The sequence below is a fragment of the Crocuta crocuta genome, unplaced genomic scaffold, assembly GCF_008692635.1.
Source record: "Crocuta crocuta isolate KB4526 unplaced genomic scaffold, BGI_CrCroc_1.0 scaffold363, whole genome shotgun sequence".
Classification (NCBI taxonomy): domain Eukaryota; kingdom Metazoa; phylum Chordata; class Mammalia; order Carnivora; family Hyaenidae; genus Crocuta; species Crocuta crocuta.
In genome coordinates this window covers 600,138-620,410 of record NW_027531626.1, presented here as the reverse complement: position 1 = coordinate 620,410, position 20,273 = coordinate 600,138, and the positions used below count along the sequence as shown (strand labels likewise).

Genomic DNA, 20,273 nt, shown 5'->3' with positions numbered 1-20,273 from the left:
CAGATGAATGGATCAAGAAGATGTGGTTTATCTATACCATGGAATACTACATGGCAATGAGAAACAATGAAATCTGGCCATGTGTAGCAACATGGATGGACCTTGAGGGTGTTATGCTGAGCGAAATAAGTCAGGCAGAGAAGGACAAATATCATATGTTTGCACGTATAGGAGGATTAGGAGGAACTTGACGGAGGAACAAGGGGGAGAAGAAGGGCGGAAATGGTGGGGGAAAGGGAGAGAAGCAAACCATGAGAGACTCTTGAATGCTGACAAAAACTGAGGACTGATGGATGTGGGGGGAGGGGGGGATGGGCATGGAGGAGGACACTTGTGGGGATGAGCACTGAGTGTTATGTGGAAACTAATTTGACAATAAACTATTAAAAAAAAAAAACCATAGGGTTTATTAGGAAGCGAATCATTTTTTAAATACAAGGGAAAAGAAATTCCATAGAAATAAAAATATCCATCAAGAATAAAGGTGAAATTACAAAAAAAAGAAAAAAGGCGAAACATATTCTTCAGTGAAGGAATACTAAAAAGAAATTTTGTCAGCAAAGCTACTCAAAAAGAACTGTAAAAGAAGTTCATCAAACTGAAGAAAAACCATTTCAGAAGAAAACTTAAGAGTACCAGAAATGAGGGAATACCAACAGAAATGGTAACTATCAGGGCACCTAAGTGACTCGGTCAGTTAAGCATCTGACTCTTGATTTTGGCTCAGGTCATAATCTCACGGTTCATGAGATCAAGCCCCATGTTAGGCTCTGCACTCATAGCACAGAGATACTATCTCTCCCTCTCTCTCTGCCCCTTCCACTCACTCCAGGTGTCTGTCTTTCTGCTTTTCTCTCTCTCTCTTAAAATAAATAAACTTAAAAAGGAAAATAGAAATGGTAAATATCTGGGTAAATATAACCAGCAGTTTTTTGTCTCGGTTCTTTAAAATATTTTTTTTTTCAGAGAGAGAGAACAAGAAAGCAGGGGAGAAGCAGAGAGAGAAGGAGACACAAAATCCAAAGCAGGCTCCAGGTTCCAAGCTGTCAGCACGGAGTCCAATGCGGAGCTCGAACCTACAAACCCTGAGATCATAACCTGAGCCAAAGCCAGACGCTTAACCAAAAAACCACTTAGGTGAGTCCAACTCAGTGCCTGGAGCCTGCTCCATGGTAAAAAGGTTGCTACATTCTGCTTAAAGTGGTAAAGTGCTGATTCCAGATTGTGAAAAGCATATATATTGTAATCCCTTAACTACAAAAATATATACAAATAATTACAGTAAAAACAAGTAAACAAAAAACAATAGATGGTTAAAACAAAATAATTAAAAATATCAAATAATCCCAAGTGCCTGGCTGGCTCAGTCAATGGAGCACGTTAATTCCTGACCAAGGAGTTAAAGTTCAAGCCCCTTGCATGGTGGGCATGGAGACAGAGGGGAGGGGAGGGGAAAGAAACAGAGGAAAAAGGAGGAAGTAAATAATAAGACAGAGTATCTAATTCAAAATATCAACAATTACATTAAATACAAATGACCTATATATGCCAATCAAATTACAGATTGTCAGAATGAATTGAAAAACACATATCCAATCCAATTTTCTTTGTTTTGTTTTTTACATTGGCTTCACGCCCAGCGCAGAGTACACTGCAGGGCTTGAACTCACATCCCTGAGATCAAGATCTGAGCTGAGATCAAGACTCAGATGCTTAACTGAATGAGCCACCCAGGCACTCTCACAATTCAATTCTATGAAGTCTATAAGAAACTTTTACCCTTCTAGAAAAGGGTAAAAGTAAGGGATACCTCACTGGCTCAGTCAGTAGTATGTGACTGCTTAAGATTCTCTCTCTCGCACTCCCTCACTCTCCCTCATTCTCTCTAAAAAATTTTTTTAAAAAACTGGAAAAAGAAAAGATAAACACACAATAAGCAAAAAAAAAAAAAAGGTAATGACAGGAAATCAATGAAAATAAAAAATAGAAAAAAATCAACACAAAAAGTGTTCTTTGAAAAGATGAATAAAATTAGCAAAGTTGTCAAAAAAAGACACAAATTACCAATAATATCAAGAATTAAAGAGAAAATACACTATAGATCCTGCAGAACATTAACAGATAGAAAGGAGAATAAGTGATTTAGAAGACATCATTATAGAAAAACAAGAAGCTGACCAAAAAAAAGAACATTAACAGATAATAAGAAAATACTATAAACACTATGCACATAAATTTCACAACTTAGGTTGTCAAAATAAATAAATCTGAAAAGTTAGACTGTCAAAATAAATAAACTTGATAACTACAAATTTAAAATAACTGGGGAATAATAAAGACCGATCGACACATATAAATTTGAAAATACTGATGAAATATATCAATTCCTTGAAACCACAAACTACCAAAAACATCCCAAATGAAACAGATAATCTGAATTAAGAAAATTGAATTCATAGTTAAAAATCTTCCAGACAAATCTCCAGGCGTACTGATTTCACTGCAGAATTATACTAAACATTTAAGTAAGAGGTAACACCAATTCTACATAATCCTCCTACAAGAAACAGAAGAAGGAATACTTCCAAACTCATTTTTTGGAGACTAGCATTAACCTGATGCCAAATGTAGAAAAAGCACAAAAACTACATACCATAATCCATCATGTATATTGATACAAAAATCCTTAACAAAATAAAAGCAAATGGAATGTAGCAAATATAAAAATAATAATATGCCAGGACCAGAGTTATCCAAGGAATACAAAACTGGTTCAATATTCAAAAATCAATCAATATAGCCATCACAGTAATAGCTTAAAGAAGTAAAACTGCATCAAGTCAGTAGATACACTTGGCAAAATACAGCATCTTTTTATGATTAAAAAAAAAACCTCAGGAAATTAGAAATGAAAGGGAATTTGCTCAACCTGGTGAAGGACAGCTACAAAAATCCTACCATTATCAACATACTTAATGATAAAACACTGAATACATTCCCCCTAAGATGAGTAACAAGGCAAGGATGCACACTCTCACCATTCCTACTTAGCATCATATTGGAAGATCTAGCCATTGCAATAAGAAACGAGAAGATTAAAAGCCATACAGATTAAAAAGTAACAAATGAAACTATCCCTATTAACAGACAACATGATTAACCTATACAGTAAATCTAAAACCAAAAACAAAACTCCTAGGGACACCTAGGTAACTCAGTCAGTTAGTCCAACTCTTGATTTCGGCTCCGGTCACGATCTCCCAATCTTGAGATTGAGCCCTGAGGTCAGGGTCTGCAGTGAGCATGGAGCTTGCTTAGGTCTCTCTCTCTCTCTCTCTCTCTCTCTCTCTCCCTCCCTCCCTCCCTCCCCCTCTGTGCCTCTCATTCACTTGCATGTTTTCTCTCTTTCTCTCTTTCAAATTAATAAATTAATTAAAAACTTCTAGATCTACAGTCAGTTAAACATCTGACTTCAGCTTCAGTCATGATCTCACAGTTCGTGGCTTTGAGCCCTGCATCAAGCTATGTGCTGACAGCTTAGAGCCTGGTGCCTGCTTCAGATTCTGTGTCTCCCTCTCTCTCTGTCCCTCCCTCCCTGTCTCTATCTCTAAAAAATAATAAATAATAAATAAATTAAAAAATTTTTAAAGCTCCTAGAGCTAATAAATGAGTTTAGCAAAGTTACAGTAAACAAAATCAATACACAAAAACCAATCAATTGTATTTCTATATACTAGCAATGATCAATCAGATGCTGAAATTTACAAAACACTAACAGTTTACAATAGCTTTAAAATCATAAAATAGGGGCGCCTGGGTGATTCAGTTGGTTAAGCATCTGACTCTTGATTTTGCTCCCTCTCTCTCAAAATAAACAAGCAAACAAAATACAGTACCACAAGAAAGTGTGGTAGTGGCAAATGGATAGACATATAGATCTATGGAACAGGAGAGAATCCAGACAGACCCACATAAACATGGCCAATTGAATTTTTTAATTATTTTTAGTTGTGGTAAATTAACATAAAACTTGGCATCTTAATCTTTTTTTAATGTTTGTGTTTGAGAGAGAGAGACAGACAGACACATAGACATAGTGAGAGCAGGGAGAGGCAGACCCAGAATCTGAAGCAGGCTCCAGGCTCTGAGCTGTCAGCAGTGAGCAGGATGCAGGGCTTGAACTCACAAACTGTGAGATCATTACCAGAGCTGAAGTCCGATGCTTAACCAACTGAGCTACCCAGGCGCCCCATCATTTTAACCATTTTTAAGTATACAGCTGAATGGCATTAAGAACATTCACCCTGTTGTGCAACCACACCACCATCCATCCACAGAACTCTTCTCATCTTGCAAAACTTAAGCTCCATAACCATTAGACACTAACTCCTCCTTCTTACCTCCATACCCCCAGGGCTCAGCAATCACTATTCTACTCTCTGTCTCTAAGAAACTGACTGCTCTAAGTACCACATATAAGTGGAGTCACATGGTATCTGTCCTTTTGTGACTGGCTTATTTCAATAAGCATAATGTCTTCAGTTCATCCATGCTGCATGCAGTATAAAATTTCCTTCCTTTCTAAAAAGGCTAATATTCCATTGTATATACACCATATTCTGTTTATCCATACATCCATCACGGACACTTGGTTAGCTTCTATTTTTTGACTATTGGGAATAATGCTGCTATGAATATGATGTACAACTATTTCTTCAAAACTCTGCTTTCAATTCTTTTGGATGTGGAACTGTGAGATCATAATTTTATTTTCAATTGAGGAACCACTATATTGTTTTCCATAACAGCTGCACTATTTTATATTCCCACCAAGAGTGTACAACAAGGGTTCCAATTCTCCATGTCCTCACCAACACTTATTATTATTTTCATAAGAGTTATCTTAATGGGTGGGAAGTAGTATTGTCTTGTGGTTTTAATTTACATTTCCCAAAACTTCAGTGATAATAAATATCTGTGTGTGCTTGTTGACCCTTTGTATTTCTTCTCTGGAGAAATATCTTCAAATATTTTGCTCATTCTTTAATCAGCCTGTTTGTTTTTTGTAGTTGTTGAGATGTCAAAGTTTTCTATACATTCTGGATATTTTCTATATATACCTGGATATGTGACTTGCAAATATTTTCTCATATTCTGTGATTTGATAGGGTCCTTCCTGCACAAAACTTTTTCTTGACAGGGTCCTTCATGCACAAAAAATTTTCATTTTAATGAAGTACAACTTGTCTATTTTTTCTTTGGTTGCCTGTGCCTTTGATATCTTATCCCCAAAATCACTCCCAGATCTAAGATCATGAAGCTTCCCTCTCTGTATTATTCTAAGAGCTTTATAGTTATCAATGTTACTTTTAAGGGTCCAACTTCATTCTTTTGCCTGTGGTATCCACGTTTTCTCAGCACCATTTCTTGAAGAGACTGTCCTTTCCCCCACTGAATGGTGCTGGCCTTTTTGTTGAAAATCAGTTACCACATATGAGAGGGCTTATTTCTGTGATCATTATTCCATCAGTCTTTATATCTGTCTATGCCAGTACCACACTGTTTTGACTACTGTAAAACTAGTAAATTCTGAAATCAGGAAATGTGAGTCCTCAACTTTGTTCTTCTATTTCAAGAATGCTTTAGTTATTTTGGAGTCCCTTGAGATTTCACGTAAATTTTATGATGGGCTTTTCTATTTCTGTAAAAAAAATCTTTGGGATTTTGACGGAAATTGCAATGAATCTGTAAATCATTTTGGGTAGCATTGACTTTTTAACTATATACAGACAAAATCAAGCACTTATAAGGATGCAAAATAGTGGAACTCATACATTTTTAATGGGAATGCATAATGGCACAGTCACACTAGTTTGGGTATTTCTTATATGATTAAACATACACTTACCAAGTGGTCTGGTAATCCCACTTCTACATATTTACCCTAGAGACCTAAAATCTTACATTCACACAAAAACCTGTACTCAAATGTTAAGAGCTCTATCCATAATCACCAAAAGCTGAAAACATCCAAATATCCTTCAATGACTGATTGACTAAACAAATGGTGACACATTCATACAACGAAATACTGTTTAGCTATAAAAAGAAATTAACTATACAGAGTGCCTGGGTGGCTCAGTAAGTTAAGCATCTGGCTTCGGCCTAGGTCATGATCTCACATTTGAAGGTTCGAGCCACACGTCAGGCTCTGTGCTGACAGCTCAAGACCTTGGAGCCTGCTGCAGATTTGGTCTCCCTCTCTCTCTGCCCCTCCCCAGCTCTCACTCTGTCTCTCTCAAAAATAAATAAACATTAAAAATTTTTTAAGAAAAGGAAGAAATGAACTATTGATACATGTAACAGCTCTAAGTGCAAAAAGTCAGAATCAAAAGTTTACACAGGTATACCTGGAGCCTGACTAGGATAATCTCTCTCCTGCTGCCCCCTTTACTTGAACTCTCTCTCTCTCTAAAAAAAAAAAAAAAAAACTGTAAATGTTTAAAAAAAAGAAAAAGGTTATATACTGTAGGATTCCGTTTCTAGGACATTCTAGACAAGACAAAACTAATAGTATCGAAAATGTGATTGCCAAAAGTTGGAGGGGATGGGGGAGGCAGGAAGGTAGGCTATAAAGGAGATAGCAGAGGTGTTGAAACTGTTCTGTATCCTAACTGTAGTGGTAGTTACATACATTCATTGCTAGTACACACACACACACACACACACACACAAAAATGTGTACTATTTTGTTGAGCAGTATTAAATAAAATTTATTTTAGGGGCACCTGGGTGGTTCAGTCAGGTATGCCTCCAACTTCAGCTCAGGTCATGATCTTGTGAGTTCGAGCCCTGCATCAGGCTCTGTGCTGACAGGTAAGGGCCTGAAGCCTGTTTCAGATTCTGTGTCTCCCTCTCTCTCTGACCCTCCCCTGCTCGCTCTGTCTCTCTCTCTCTCCTAGAAATAAATAAAAATAAAAAAAATTTAATAAAATTTATTTTAAAATATAAAATAATAAAGGCTTAGGAAAATATTCATAATACACTATTAACTAAGTAAAAGGAGAGAAGCAGTTTTATAACATATCATTGCAATTCAAATTCTATAAAATTACATTAAGGAATAGAAAAAAATCAAAAAGAAATTATTACACAACAGAATGCTAACAATGGCCATCTCTAGGTAACAAAATCATAGGTGACTGCTCTTTTCCTTACTCTTTGATATCCTATAATAAGGTAAATCACTTTTAAAATGAGAATTTTCAGGTGCAACTCGAAGGCTCAGTAGGTTAAGTGTCTGGCTCTTGATTCGGCTCAAGTCATGATCTCACGGTTCGTGGGCTCGGGACTCACATCAGTCTCTGTACTGACAGTGTGGAACCTGCTTGGGATTCTGTCTCTCCTCTCTCTATCTCTGTCCCTATCCTGCTTGCTCTCTCTCTCTCTCATAAACAAACTTTTTAAAAATTGAAAATTTTCAAAGGTCTGAAACTGTGGGGGTTTTTTGGTATTTTTGTTTGTTTTGTTTTGTTTCTGAGAGAGACCATGAGAGCAGGGGAGAGGGGCAGAGGGAAAAGGAGAGAGAGAATCTCAAGCAGGCTCCCTGCCCAGCACAGAGCTTGATAAGGGACTTAATCTCACAACTGTGAGATCATGTCCTGAGCCACAATCAAGAGTCAGAAACTCAGATGACTGAGGTGTCCCAAAACTGTTTTTTTAAAACATGTATTTATTTATTTTGAGAGAGAGAGACACAGCATGAGCAAGGAAGTGGCAGAGAGAGACAGGGAGTCACAGAATCAGAAACAGGCTTCAGGCTCTAGCTGTCAGCACAGAGCCCGATGTGGGGCTAGAACACACGAACCGTGAGATCAAGACCTGAGCCGAAGTTGGCCGCTCAACCTACTGGCCCACCCAGGCACCCCAAAACTGTTTTTTAAAATCAGTTAATTCTAATACCCACTTCAAGAAATACTCAATTACTTATCAATGCACTATCCATTTGTATCCCTACTAAACTTGCAAAAATATTATCAAAAATACATTATCTTTGCAAACTGATAGGACACGCTGTAAAATTCCATTTCCACAGAGATAACATCAGAATTCAGTGCTTAAAATACTCTACTATAACAGTATGTACAAACATCATTCAAAGTCAATCAAGAGGGCACAAAACCAGTGTTCTTACAAAGCTTTTAAAATGTAATTAAAGTAACCAAAAATAAAATCACTTAACAAGACTTGTTAGTACACTGTATTATTCAAAGACAAAGTGAGTATTCCTGCAAGACAAAACTTGGTGCAAAGCAAAGAAAATTTGGTAAAGTTCAGTGGCCAGGCCATGTAAAGAGTAACAAATGGATAAAACACAATGCAGGGACAGTATTATTTCAGGCAAGAGAACCAACATCTGCCTGAGCATGAAAGAGGGTCTCCAAAAGAGACAGACTTATTGGAATTAAAGTTCCAAGTTCTGGGGCGCCTGGCTGGCTCAGTCGGTGGAGCATGCAGCTCTTGATCTCAGGGTCCTGAGTTTGGGCCCCACACTGGGTGGAGATTACTTAAAATATAAAATCTTAAAAAAACAAAAGTTCCACTGAACCACTTATTTTACAATAATCTTAAGTATCTGACATCAGTTGACAAAGTTTTAAGAACATAGTCACCACTGAAATTTCCATGGATGGGATTCAATCTTTAAGGACCTACTCCCTGCAAGAAATTTTGGGGCCTATTTCATATATCTTATTCAACTTGGCACAGTTAAATCTTTCAACCACCCTGGGAAACCAAAGTTACATTCTTCCTTCAGGATTTTGAGCTGGCTATAATTAAGTAAAATTTGGGAGCTACCTTCCCTATCTGATGTTGCTCAAGATAACTCTAACCATCTGTATATAAATTCCTGCTGCTACACAAAGTTGCCCATGTGACAAGGAGCTCAGCTACAAATCAACACAATTCACTAATACGGAACATGTACGCTGTGAATTTCTATTTGGAACTCATATTTGAAACTACTGTTCTCTGTTGAATACAGATGGTATATGTATCTAAACTAGAGGTCACACAGCCTACATTTTAAGTCAGTCCAAGTCAAATTCCATCCAAATATGATGAAAATCCAACTAGCTGTTTTTGCATATACAGTATGCAATAGCAGGGCAACAACAAGGCAAAAGAAACTTCCCTGGATTATCTGCCCTGGTTTCTAGCCTCACTGGGATCTTTGCTCAAGGGCCACTTCATAGAGATCCTCCAGATCATAGCACAGCACAAATTTATCCATCACCATCTCATAATTTCTTACAGCACTTATCACCACTTGATAGTGTGTATGTATGTGTGTGTGTGTGCATGTATGTTTAATACACCTCTCCCTACTAAACCATTAGCTCTAGTAAAGCAAAGACTTAATTAACTAGTGTATCACCAGTGCTTGACACACAATAAATGTCTTTGAATAATAAATCATTTTCTATAGTTTCAAAGAACTTTTTTTTTTTTCAAAGAACTTTTTAATAGATTAAAACTAAACGATAATGTGACAAAATACATTAGTCTCACAGCTCTTTTTGTTTTGGCTTGTTAATACAACATGAAACAAAGACAGTTCAGGCATGAAACTAGTTGACCTGGTACAGATAACCCCAGCCATCTATGCCCTTCATGTCTCTATTTTTCCCTATCTTACTCCTGGCTGAAGTATGAGGAGGTCACTGTCTTTGGCTCTACTGACACTTTGGTGAACAAGTATCAGAGCATTTAGCTGGTTCAAAATCCAACCGAATCTGAATTACACCAGAAAAGGACAAAATAGAAAGCAGCAGAAGGGCGCCTGGATGGCTCAATCTGTTAGGCATCTGACTTCAGCTCAGGTCATGATCTCATGGTTCATGAGTTCAAGCCCTGCACTGGGCTCTGTGCTGACAGCTCAGACACTGAAGCCTGCTTCAGATTCTGTGTCTCCTTCTCTCTCTGCCCCTCCCCTGCTCACGCTCTGCTTCCCTCTCTCAAAAATAAATAAACATTACCAAAAATTTTTTTAAAAAAAGAAAGCAGCAGAAATTTGGTTCTTTATATGTCCCTGCTGCTTTAGGCATATTGCATTATATATTCACTAAATACTATTTAAAACACAATGGGGTAGGTTTTATTAGCAGACTAACTTGGGAGGTTTTTCTTACCCAAAAAATTAAGGCTAAAAAGAACACTACTCAATTCAAGATAATATTCAAGTGAAACTTGTCTCTCATTTATCCCAGGCTTATCATGAAGTTTGAACCTCTAAACCTACCTGCACATTAGAATCACCTGGTATGCTGTTAAAAAAAAAAAAAAGAAGAAGAAGAAGAAGAAGAAATGCCTGGCCTCCACTCCAGACCACTTAAGTCAGAACACTGGCACCCAAGCAGAATTCTTTAAGTTTCCCTGATGATTCTAATGAACAGCCAAGGCTGAGAACCAAGGCCCTATCCCATCTCCCCAATCTTCTCTCCTACTTCATAAATGAAAGTAAAAGTACAGAAACAAATCATGAAGATTTAAATTCCTGGCACCAACAATAAATCTCAATCCTATCTGCCCCTTCTAACACTTCTATCATTTCCCCTAAAAAGTAATCATAATATTCATCTTCCCTAAAATACACCCCTGATTTAATATACTCAAATAAGACCACAATTACTTCCTTTTAGGAGCACTGCCCTTATCACAAACTATTTTATATAGCAATTACTTATTCTTTTTTGTTATTTGTACATCTATTATCCCCTCTTTTATACCCAAGGAGTTTGTACTAACTTTTGTGACCTCAAGCCCCTTGCTGAGCATGGAGCCTACTTTACCAAAAAAAAATATATATATATACATATATATAAGTAAATAAAAATAAATAATTTAAAAGAAGAATTACCAGCCCCTTTTAAAGATAGTAATGCTGAGACAGATATCTTGCCAAAGGCATGAGGCCATGAGCAATACAATGCACATATCAGAGAGATACCTCCCTCTCACACTTTCCCCATTGCTCTTACGTACTATAGTATAAAAATCTATTACTGTTTATACTCTATCAACTAACTGATACTAAAAACATAGCTCCTATAATAATAGGTCCCTAAACTTTTTACCCTAAACTAGGAGTGTCCTTACACTGAAAAATATGGGAGCCATAGGTCAGAGGGACCAAATCCAAGATCCTCAGACTACCTATCATTCCCATCCTTGTGCTCAGCACTCTAATACCAAAGTGCTTGTAACAAAAACTACCTGTTGCATGCCTCTACTCTTGCTCGTGCTGTTCCCTCTACCTAACTCAAGAGCCAAGGTATCAACTCTTCTAGAAAGGTTTCCAAATTGGGAGGCAGGTGAAATTTCAAATTCATCTTTATCCCCATACAGCAGGCAAACACTTGTTGAATTGAGCTATGTAATTATAAACACCAACCCAAAAGTAACATTTACTGAATGCTTATGGTAGGTTAAGCAGTAACTACATGTGTCAGTTTACTTAATCTTTCCAGGGGTGCCTAACTGGATTAGTCAGTCAAGCATCTGACTCTTGATCTCAGGGTCCTTGATTCAAGCCCCACACTGGGTGTGGAGCCTACTTAAAAAAATTTAATCTTTCCAATAACCCAACAAGTTAAGGATGCAGAGAGAGGTTAAGCATCTTGCCTAAGGGCAAAGATAGTAAGCGGTGAATCATACACTGAAGGCAATCTGGCTCCAGAACAAATTTCCTTAACCACTAGGCTCAGCCTTCCTAACCCGTGTCCCCAAATCCTCCAGCTTCAACTCTGAATTCCCAATGCCTTCTAGACACCTCTACTTGGATGTCCTTCAAGAACCTCAAAATTAACACAACTGAAATCACTATCTTCCTCTTGCTCCCCAAACTTCTCCAACAAAAGCCACTTTTCACATCTTCTTGTACTGCTTATTTGGGTTAATATACACCATTTACCCAGTTACCTAAAGTAGGAACCCACACATGAGCACTTTTTGTCCATCTCTCTAATCCCCACATTCACCAGATTACACTGTTCCTACCTTCCAAAGTAACTTACACAAGGCTCTCATCACTTCTCACACCCGGGCATTAGCTTCAAACCTCTCTAAAAACAAATTTGATCATGTACTAACCCACAGTAGCTCCCTACCACTGACATCAAGTCAAATTTCTTAACAAAACATATTATAATCTTATCTTTGCCTATCTCTCAGCTTCAATTCTAACCATCCCTTTATACATCTTAATCAATCAATCAATCAGCAAATCTTTGACATAAGATAGGTCATCACGTTTCATTACTAAAGCCAGTCCAACTGCAACATCAAGTTTGTACTCAGCCCACAAAGAGATCTGCCATATTAAGTTTTTATAAAGAACTCAGATCCATCCAGAAAACAATTATCTTCTAAGGCTACTAAAATCCCAACTCTATACTGTATTGTATTATCTTTCATAAAAGAATAATTGTGACCAGGAAGGTTGCATGAACCAAAGTAAGTCAGGAAAGAGGAAGTGGTCTGAATCATTTACAATTTCCAAAAGTGAGACCTAAGGAAGATTTTGCATTTTATCCAAATAATGCATGCCTAATTCAGCAGTAGTGAGAAAAATATTTTCACTTCTAACAAAGTGATAGTAAGAATTGTATCCCAAAAAATTATTTCTTAAGAAATGTGTAGGTTAAGCTAACTGGTTTTCTATACTCCAAGACTTCTTGATGCAGGCAGCTCTGGGTTTTGGGTCTGAACAGCAAGTTCATATCAAACAAAAAGTAAATAAAGAATTAAAAATTCACCCAATCTGAACGTCACTGCAACTGTAGTACAGTAACCTTTTCTCCTTTATGACCATCATACAAATTTCTCAAATCAAAATCAACATCTATACAGGTAAAGGAAAAAAGGAAATATTAATAAAGAAATGTGAAACTAGTGTTTGTCTAAAAACACTGAGCAGTTTTAGAGTTTCCTCACTGTGACAGAAATCTGGAACCTACTTCAGAAACTGAAGAGACACGATTTCCTTTTATACATATGCTACAACATCTACTGATTAATATCCATACATCTTCTGTTACTTGTGTAGATATACTTACTACATGAACAATCCATATATACACCAAACTAGTAATACAACAGTCTTAACTTCATTCTGACATTCAGCCACATCAATACACCGTTAAGACATTTATCCAGAGATAATATTTGTCACAAACACTTACGTTTCCATGTACAATTCAGTGATATCGATCTATCGTCTGTATATAACATTAAGTCAGTGAGTATCTTCTTAAAGTAATAGGAACATGGCAATGCTAATCCATGAGGCTTAAGAGAATTAAGATTCACTATGTACATATGCTGAGCAATGTTAGGCACTTAAAAATATGTTTACCACTTAATCTAAACAATCATCCTATTAAAAGTTAATTTTAATTAAAAACTTTAAAAAAACCTAAAAAAATCTTAATTTACAAATTAGGAAGCTGAAGCTCAGGAATTTTAGAGAATGAGTTAGTAAGTGAGCTAAAATTCAAAATTCAGGAAAACTTGGAATACCCATTCTCTTCCCGCATGCCCTCAAAAAAAGTTTATTAAAAAAACAAACAATATAAAATGTACTACTACACTGGGGCAGGGAGGTTACTATTTCAGAAAGCAAGAGGAAACATTACCACCAGTAATTAAATAATACAAGAAAATGCTGAACAAAGGGCCTAGACCAACCCCTGGCACTTAATGGATTTAATAAGAATGTTGATTCCATAAAAAAGAAAAAAATAATAACAACAATACCTTACTCAAAGCAAAAATTAGATGGATTCTGCTAAATGGTAAAAAGTGGTATATATGAAAAATTCCTAAGAAGTTTCACTTTAGGGTTAAGTTCAAAAGATTTAACAGAGAATACCAAAAAGGTTTAAGTAAAAAACAAACAAACAAAACCATATTTACAAAGGTTTACAATTAACAGAAGAAATATTTTTGAGCAGTAAACACACTGTTCTAAGAACTTCCTCTGTATTAACAGTTAATCCTCACAATTAGTACAATTATCATCCCCATTTTGCAAATGGAAAAACTGCAACAAAAAAAAATGTTAAGTAAATTAGTCAAGGTTACACAGTTAAATTGGAGAGGTGGGGGAAAGCAGAAATTGGGATCTTAACCAGAGCCAACGGTCTCCAAAAGCAAGCTACTCGCTTAACTGTTATGCTAAATCGCATGAACAAACAATAGGTAAAGAAGATATCTAGTAATATAAACAATATGGTCAAGTGGTAAATGTAAACCTATTTTGATTTTTAAAATCCAAACTGCACAAATTTTGATTAGGGAATTGCAAACTGAAACAATGAGATACCACTACATACCTATCCAAATGGCCACAATCCAAAACAGAAAACAGAATGCTGAAAGGGATTTGGAGCAATAGGAACTCTCATTCACGACCACTTGGAAAACAAAACAGTACAGCTGCTTTGGAAGGCAGTTTGACGGTTTCTTACAAAACTAAACATACTCCTGACACATGATCTGGCATTCATGCTCCTTAGTATTTACCCAAATGAACTAAAAACTTATGTCCACACAAACACCTGCACACAAATATTTACAGTAGTTTTATTCATAAGTGGTGTAACGGACAAGCAACCAAGATGTCCTTCAATAGGTGAATGGGTAAATAAACTGTGGTACATCCAGACAATGGAATATTATTTAATGTTTAAAAGCAATGAGTTACCAAGCCATCAAAAACTATGGAGAAACTTAAATGTATATTCCTTTTTTTTTAAATGTTTTACTTTTTAGATTTTATTTGTAAGTAATCTCTACACCCAATGTGGGGCTCGAACCCACAATCCCAAGATCAAGAGTCACATGCTCCCTTGACTGAACCAGCCAAGCACTCCTTAAAAATGCATATTCCTAAGTGAAAGAAGCCCAACTGAAAAGACTACATGCTGTAGAATTCCAGTTATATGACAATCTAGAAAAGGCAAAACAAGACAGTCAAAAGATCAGAAAATGGCAGGGGGTAGGAGAGAAGGATAGGTGAATAGGCAGAGCACAGATTTTTATGAAAGTGAAACTGTTCTGTATGACATCCCCATCTGTCAGAACCCAGAAAATGTACAACACCAAGAATGAGAACTAACATCAACTAGGGACTTGGGTGATAATGATGTGTTAATGCAGGTTCACTGATTGTAACAAACAGTGAAGGGAGGTTGTGTGTGCACAGGGGCAGGAGGTATATAGAAATACTGTACTTTTCTGCTCAATTTTTACTATGAACCTAAAACTGCTCTAAAAAATAAAATTTATTTAAGAAAAGAAAGAGGGGTGCCTGGGTGGCATAGTTGGTTAACGTCTGACTCTTGATCTCGGCTCAGGTCATGATCTTCAAGCCCCACATGGGGCTTTGTGCTGACTACAAGTCTGCTTGGGATTCTCTCCTTCTCTGTGCCCCTCCCCCATTTGTGCACTGGCACTCTCTCTCAAAAATAAATAAACTTTAAAAAAAGAAAAAAAAAGCCAAAGAAATTGTTTATTTTGGCAGTTAGTATGTAAGACATCATATATTTAACACAGTCATTAGCATATATACACAAATTTAAAATATTCATTAACATTTTGTACCAGGCATCCTGAGGAGGGGATATAAACATTCCCACAAGGAGTTTTAAATATAGTTAAATGGACATCATATAGTCACAAAAAGCTAAATAAAATGGAATTTAAATAGTTCAAGACAAAAAAACACACCACAAAGAGTAAGTTGCCAAATTACTAAAATAGACATTAAGAGGACAATATGTGCTTACGGGTTCGGTGGATCACTTCAGGCTAAAAGAATCAGGAAGTTAAGATCTGCTCCAGGTCTTGAAAAATGGCTAAAATATGTCTGGAGGGAATTGGTGCATTCCAAGAAAGAGCAAAACTACTGAGTTAGGAAAGAAAATTAAATGAACCAGTCCACAAAACTAAATAGGGAGATAAGACCAGAGACTGGTAGAGGCCAAATCATCAAAGAATGCCAGACTAAGGAATTGGCCTAGACACTGAGAAATTTTACCTCTTAAACACTAAAATGGAGCAAATACTTGCCTAACATATATTATACTGACAGCTCTTACCCCAATGAAAAGTGTATTTATAAACATCCTATGTCAGATACAAATATACTGAAGATATATACTAGTAGACATAGTTAAAAATTCACCACCTTTGCCACTCAGTTGAAATATACACATAAGTCTGCTTCCAACCCTCAATTTCTCATCTACACTAATAGGCTACCTATAACCCTATAACCTGAACCCTTTAGAAGATATACTGTTCTATCACCCAAGAAAACACTCTTTTTCCCCTGACACAAAGTGTCTTTCCTCTGGGGTATGAAAGAAGTAGCTCTTTGCCCCTTAAAGAGGGGTCATGTTAGGACCATGGTCACTGCTAGCACCTCTTCCTTATTCTATTTATAGGTCTGTCACCCTCTATTAATCATTAAAAGCAAACCTACTAAATAAATATGTAAAGTATATACATATTCCAGGCAAGACAAAAAATGCAGCATTCCCTCCCCAATCACCTGAATAGATGACGTACACAAGACTCTATACAACCTCTGGTAATTATTTTTAATAACCGCAATTCTCATAAATGAAAACATTTCAGATTTTGCCCACTGTTACTTTCAAACCTTTTCTGTAATCCTTTTGTTTGCCATAAACTCTTCTACATATTTTAAATTACATATTCAATCTTCAATGCATGGGCATCTGCAATTGTACTCAATCCCATACTTTTCTAATTAACAAATGCCCCAACATATCCCAGCTAAGTTATCCCAAATCAGGGCTGTTCTACACATGTACCTTTAAAGTTGTATTTAAGCCCTAAGCCCCACCCCTTTAGCAATCTACCACTAGAGTGACTATTTTCTTCCTGTTCATAAGACACATTCATATATGCCCAATTTCCCCAAGTACTTATAATAAACTCTAACGTACATTGTTTTTCTCAAACATAGCCTCCAAGCATAAAAACACCCTATTAAATTCCTTTCTATCATAAACATTTTTAAACTTCTGTCAGTACTGTTTTCTATAAAAAATCCAAAAACACATACTATGATACCAATTAGTCAAAGTTTAATATCATGAAAGACAGCATTAGATATTGCTTAAAAGACAAACATATACTAAAAAACAAAAATGTGTAAAAACAATAAAACCAAACTGAACAGAGTGCTCATGGGGAAGGTAGGATAGGTGGATTACAATCCAAAGGACACAGAGGAGGCTTCAACTTTGTAATGTTTTATTTCATAGACAGAATCAGGGATACATGATTGTTCATCTTATTATTCTTTATACCTTTTTGTGTTTGAAATATTTTACATGAGTTTAAGAAGAAAGATACCCAATTACTGATGAATATCTCCCTCTCATACATAGTGGCAAGTTGTTACCTCCAAATTGCAGTTACTGCCAACTGCTACATCTGGGACACCCCTCGTGTCCTTTACCTAAGTCAAGAAAAGAAAAATTACAAGCCTACAGCCCAAAACTTTCTCTTAGACGTATCTTAGACATGATCCGGGTTATATTCTGTAGCTGTATACAATCCGTATCTTTCACATCTCTTATCTTTCTATCCACAAAAGTTAAATCTCTTATCTTTCTATCCCTACATTGCCATTAAATCTCTTTTGTGCCTTATTACACAGTAAACTACAATAATGACCTTTCCGTATTTGTGCATGTTACACCACAAGTGAACTGGTATACCACCTTAACTCATTTCGTTGGCTAAATGCAGACAGTCATATATATTATATCTCTATGCAGGAGTCTAACTCACTCATATACTAACTTTTCAATCTCAGTTTGTAACATCTAAATTAAGCCACACATCACCTAACCACAAATGAAATGTCATCTCAGCCAAACATAACTAACTTGGCCAGGGCAATTCCAAACAACTCCACTCCAATACACTGAGCGTTCACCTAATGCATAGAGCCTCGTCCCTGGACAACGTTTACATCACCCAGAACTGCTCTCCTCCACTGGTGAGATTCAGACATACCTCCAAATCCCAACTTTCGTCTCGCTGTGGTAAAACAAGTTAAGAGAGGGCCTATAGTTTCACCTCATTACGAACCCAAAGGAATCCAATATATGTTTCATACATTGCAGGTCCTGAGCTTCTCATCACTGGGGAACAGAAGTTGGAAGCCCCGACCTAGAGAACAAGGTCTAGTCTTCCATGGCGTCCGCCAGAGTCCTAAAGTCGTCGACGGAAGAGTTCAGGCAGCTGGCCCGCCTACCTGCCTCCCCACCCCCACTTCAGGCGCACCCTACCCCCTCCCCCAGTGCGAAGCCCCGCAGTACATCCCTGCACCTGCGGATCCTACGAACAGTCGAGTATCCACTTCTCTCCACCAGAGGAGAGGGCTTACATGCCGGCTCCGATGCTCGCCTCCGGCCACCAGGGCTCTCACGTCGGGCCCAACCCTGCGACCCATTCGCTCTCTAATCTAGCAGAAGGCAGCACCGACACCTTCTCCAGGACCGACCCCGGAGCCTGGCCTTCTCAGGTGCAGAGCTCCGAGGCCTCCTCACCTCTCCCAGAGGACCAACCTACACCGGACGCTCAAGGCCCGAAGGCAACTCCCACCACTCCCCGGCTCCCCAGTCTTTTCTTCCCAGCAGCAGCCGCTGAAAAAGCCAAGTCCTAAGGTCCTCCTCCATCAGCTTCCGGGCCTCGGTTCACAAACACGCCTGAGCCCCCAGCCCTGCCCTCCGCTACCCCATTCCCGTCACGCCGCTTCCCCTCCTCCCAAGGCCGAGCCCCGGGGCTGGGCGGCTTCCTTCTCCGGCATCCCGCGGGCCCGGCTCCTCCCGCGGCGGGCCCGGCCCCAGCCCGGCGTGCCGCACACTCACCGCTGAGCGCTGAGGCCTGCAGGGTGGCCCCCGACGTGCCGTCGATGACTTTGATGGTCCCGCGACTGGTGACGGCCAGGATGGCGTTGAGCGCCGGGTGGTAGGAGAGGCTGTGCAGCCCTTCGGCGTCGCAGCGCATGCAGCCGTCCCGCAGCGCCAGCCACTCCGAGACCCCGGCCGCTCCCGCCCCCGCCGCCGAGGAGCAGCCCGGGCCCGAGGCCGCCGCAGCCGCAGCCGCCATCTTCCGGCCTGCGCTCAGCACAATCACACTGGGAAACGGCTCAGTGACAGTCCCGGGAGGTGCAGCACCACCGCCAGTCACCATCCGGGGCCAGGGGGCAAGCGGAGCGCGTTAGCCGGAAGTGAAGTCAGGCGCCGGCACGCACGCGGGACGTCGGCCGCGCGCCTGGAGGGGCTAAGCTCAGAGGGAGGTTGGCGGGGGAGGGGGACAGAGAGCGAAAGAGGCGGGACCCGGGGAGGAGCCAGGCGGCGAGCGGCTGGAGCATGCGCGAGAGGGCTCGCGCTTGCCACGCGCCCTGGGTCCCGCCAGCTTCGCGTCCGCAATGTCCCAGTTTTTTTTTTCCCTAAGCGTGGGGAGTGGCCGCTGCTTGAGCCCCGCCCCGCTCCCTGGCTCCTGGCAGGGCGGTTGGGCTCCCTGTGTGTCCGCTAGGCCGGGACCCCGGCGGGTGGGACCTCTGTGAGACGCGCTGAGGCCCTTTGCGGCGTTTCCAGCTGTACCTGGACTGTTCCCTGCATGAGCGGTGCAGCTGTTTGGCGGTGGCCGGAAGGAGACCCCGGGGTTTGGGCCACGGCTCTAGTCTACAAGTAAGCAGTTTGAAAAACCTCTGGTCTGGATAGGGAGAAACCAAACGACCTTTGGACCCGGTGTCTATTGCCCCGCGCCATTCCCAGATCTTTGTGTTGAACCGAAGTGCTACATAAGAGTTACACGCTGGAAGCTTATAACTTAAGTGTCTTCATCCCCATCCCAAACAGGTCAAGTTATGTGAACTGTTAGTAGATATGTGTAGGTGTGGTGGGACCAGAAAAGACTGCAGTCAAGTAAATTTATTAATCATACTCCCTAGCAATGCATTTTTATTTAAAAATACTTGTTAGATGCACAGTTGCAAATACAGTACAGACCTCAGTGATCTGCTTCCCCAAAACCTATAGCCCCTATCTATCAAAAAAAATTCGACAAACTCAAATTGAGGGACTTCTGTAAAATACCTGACCAATACTCCTCAAAGGTAGGACAGGTCCTATTACCCAGTTTCCCCCAACAGCTGTATG

The 20,273-nt window shown here is 39.2% G+C and overlaps 1 protein-coding gene across 5 annotated transcripts in view; it reads right to left on the bottom strand.

Moving 5' to 3' along the window:
• The window catches only part of BIRC6 (baculoviral IAP repeat containing 6), a 222,709-nt gene extending 203,407 nt beyond the window's left edge, over positions 1-19,302 (bottom strand). For all 5 annotated transcript variants that reach the window (XR_013337241.1, XM_077772791.1, XM_077772792.1 and 2 more), the window contains exon 1: positions 18,978-19,302. Coding sequence is in view for 4 of the 5 variants with exons in the window: in XM_077772791.1 (XP_077628917.1) it covers positions 18,978-19,302 (325 nt within the window). In the remaining variant the exon portion in view is untranslated. The remainder of the gene's footprint in view (positions 1-18,977) is intronic.
• Between the last annotated feature and the right edge of the window lie 971 nt (positions 19,303-20,273).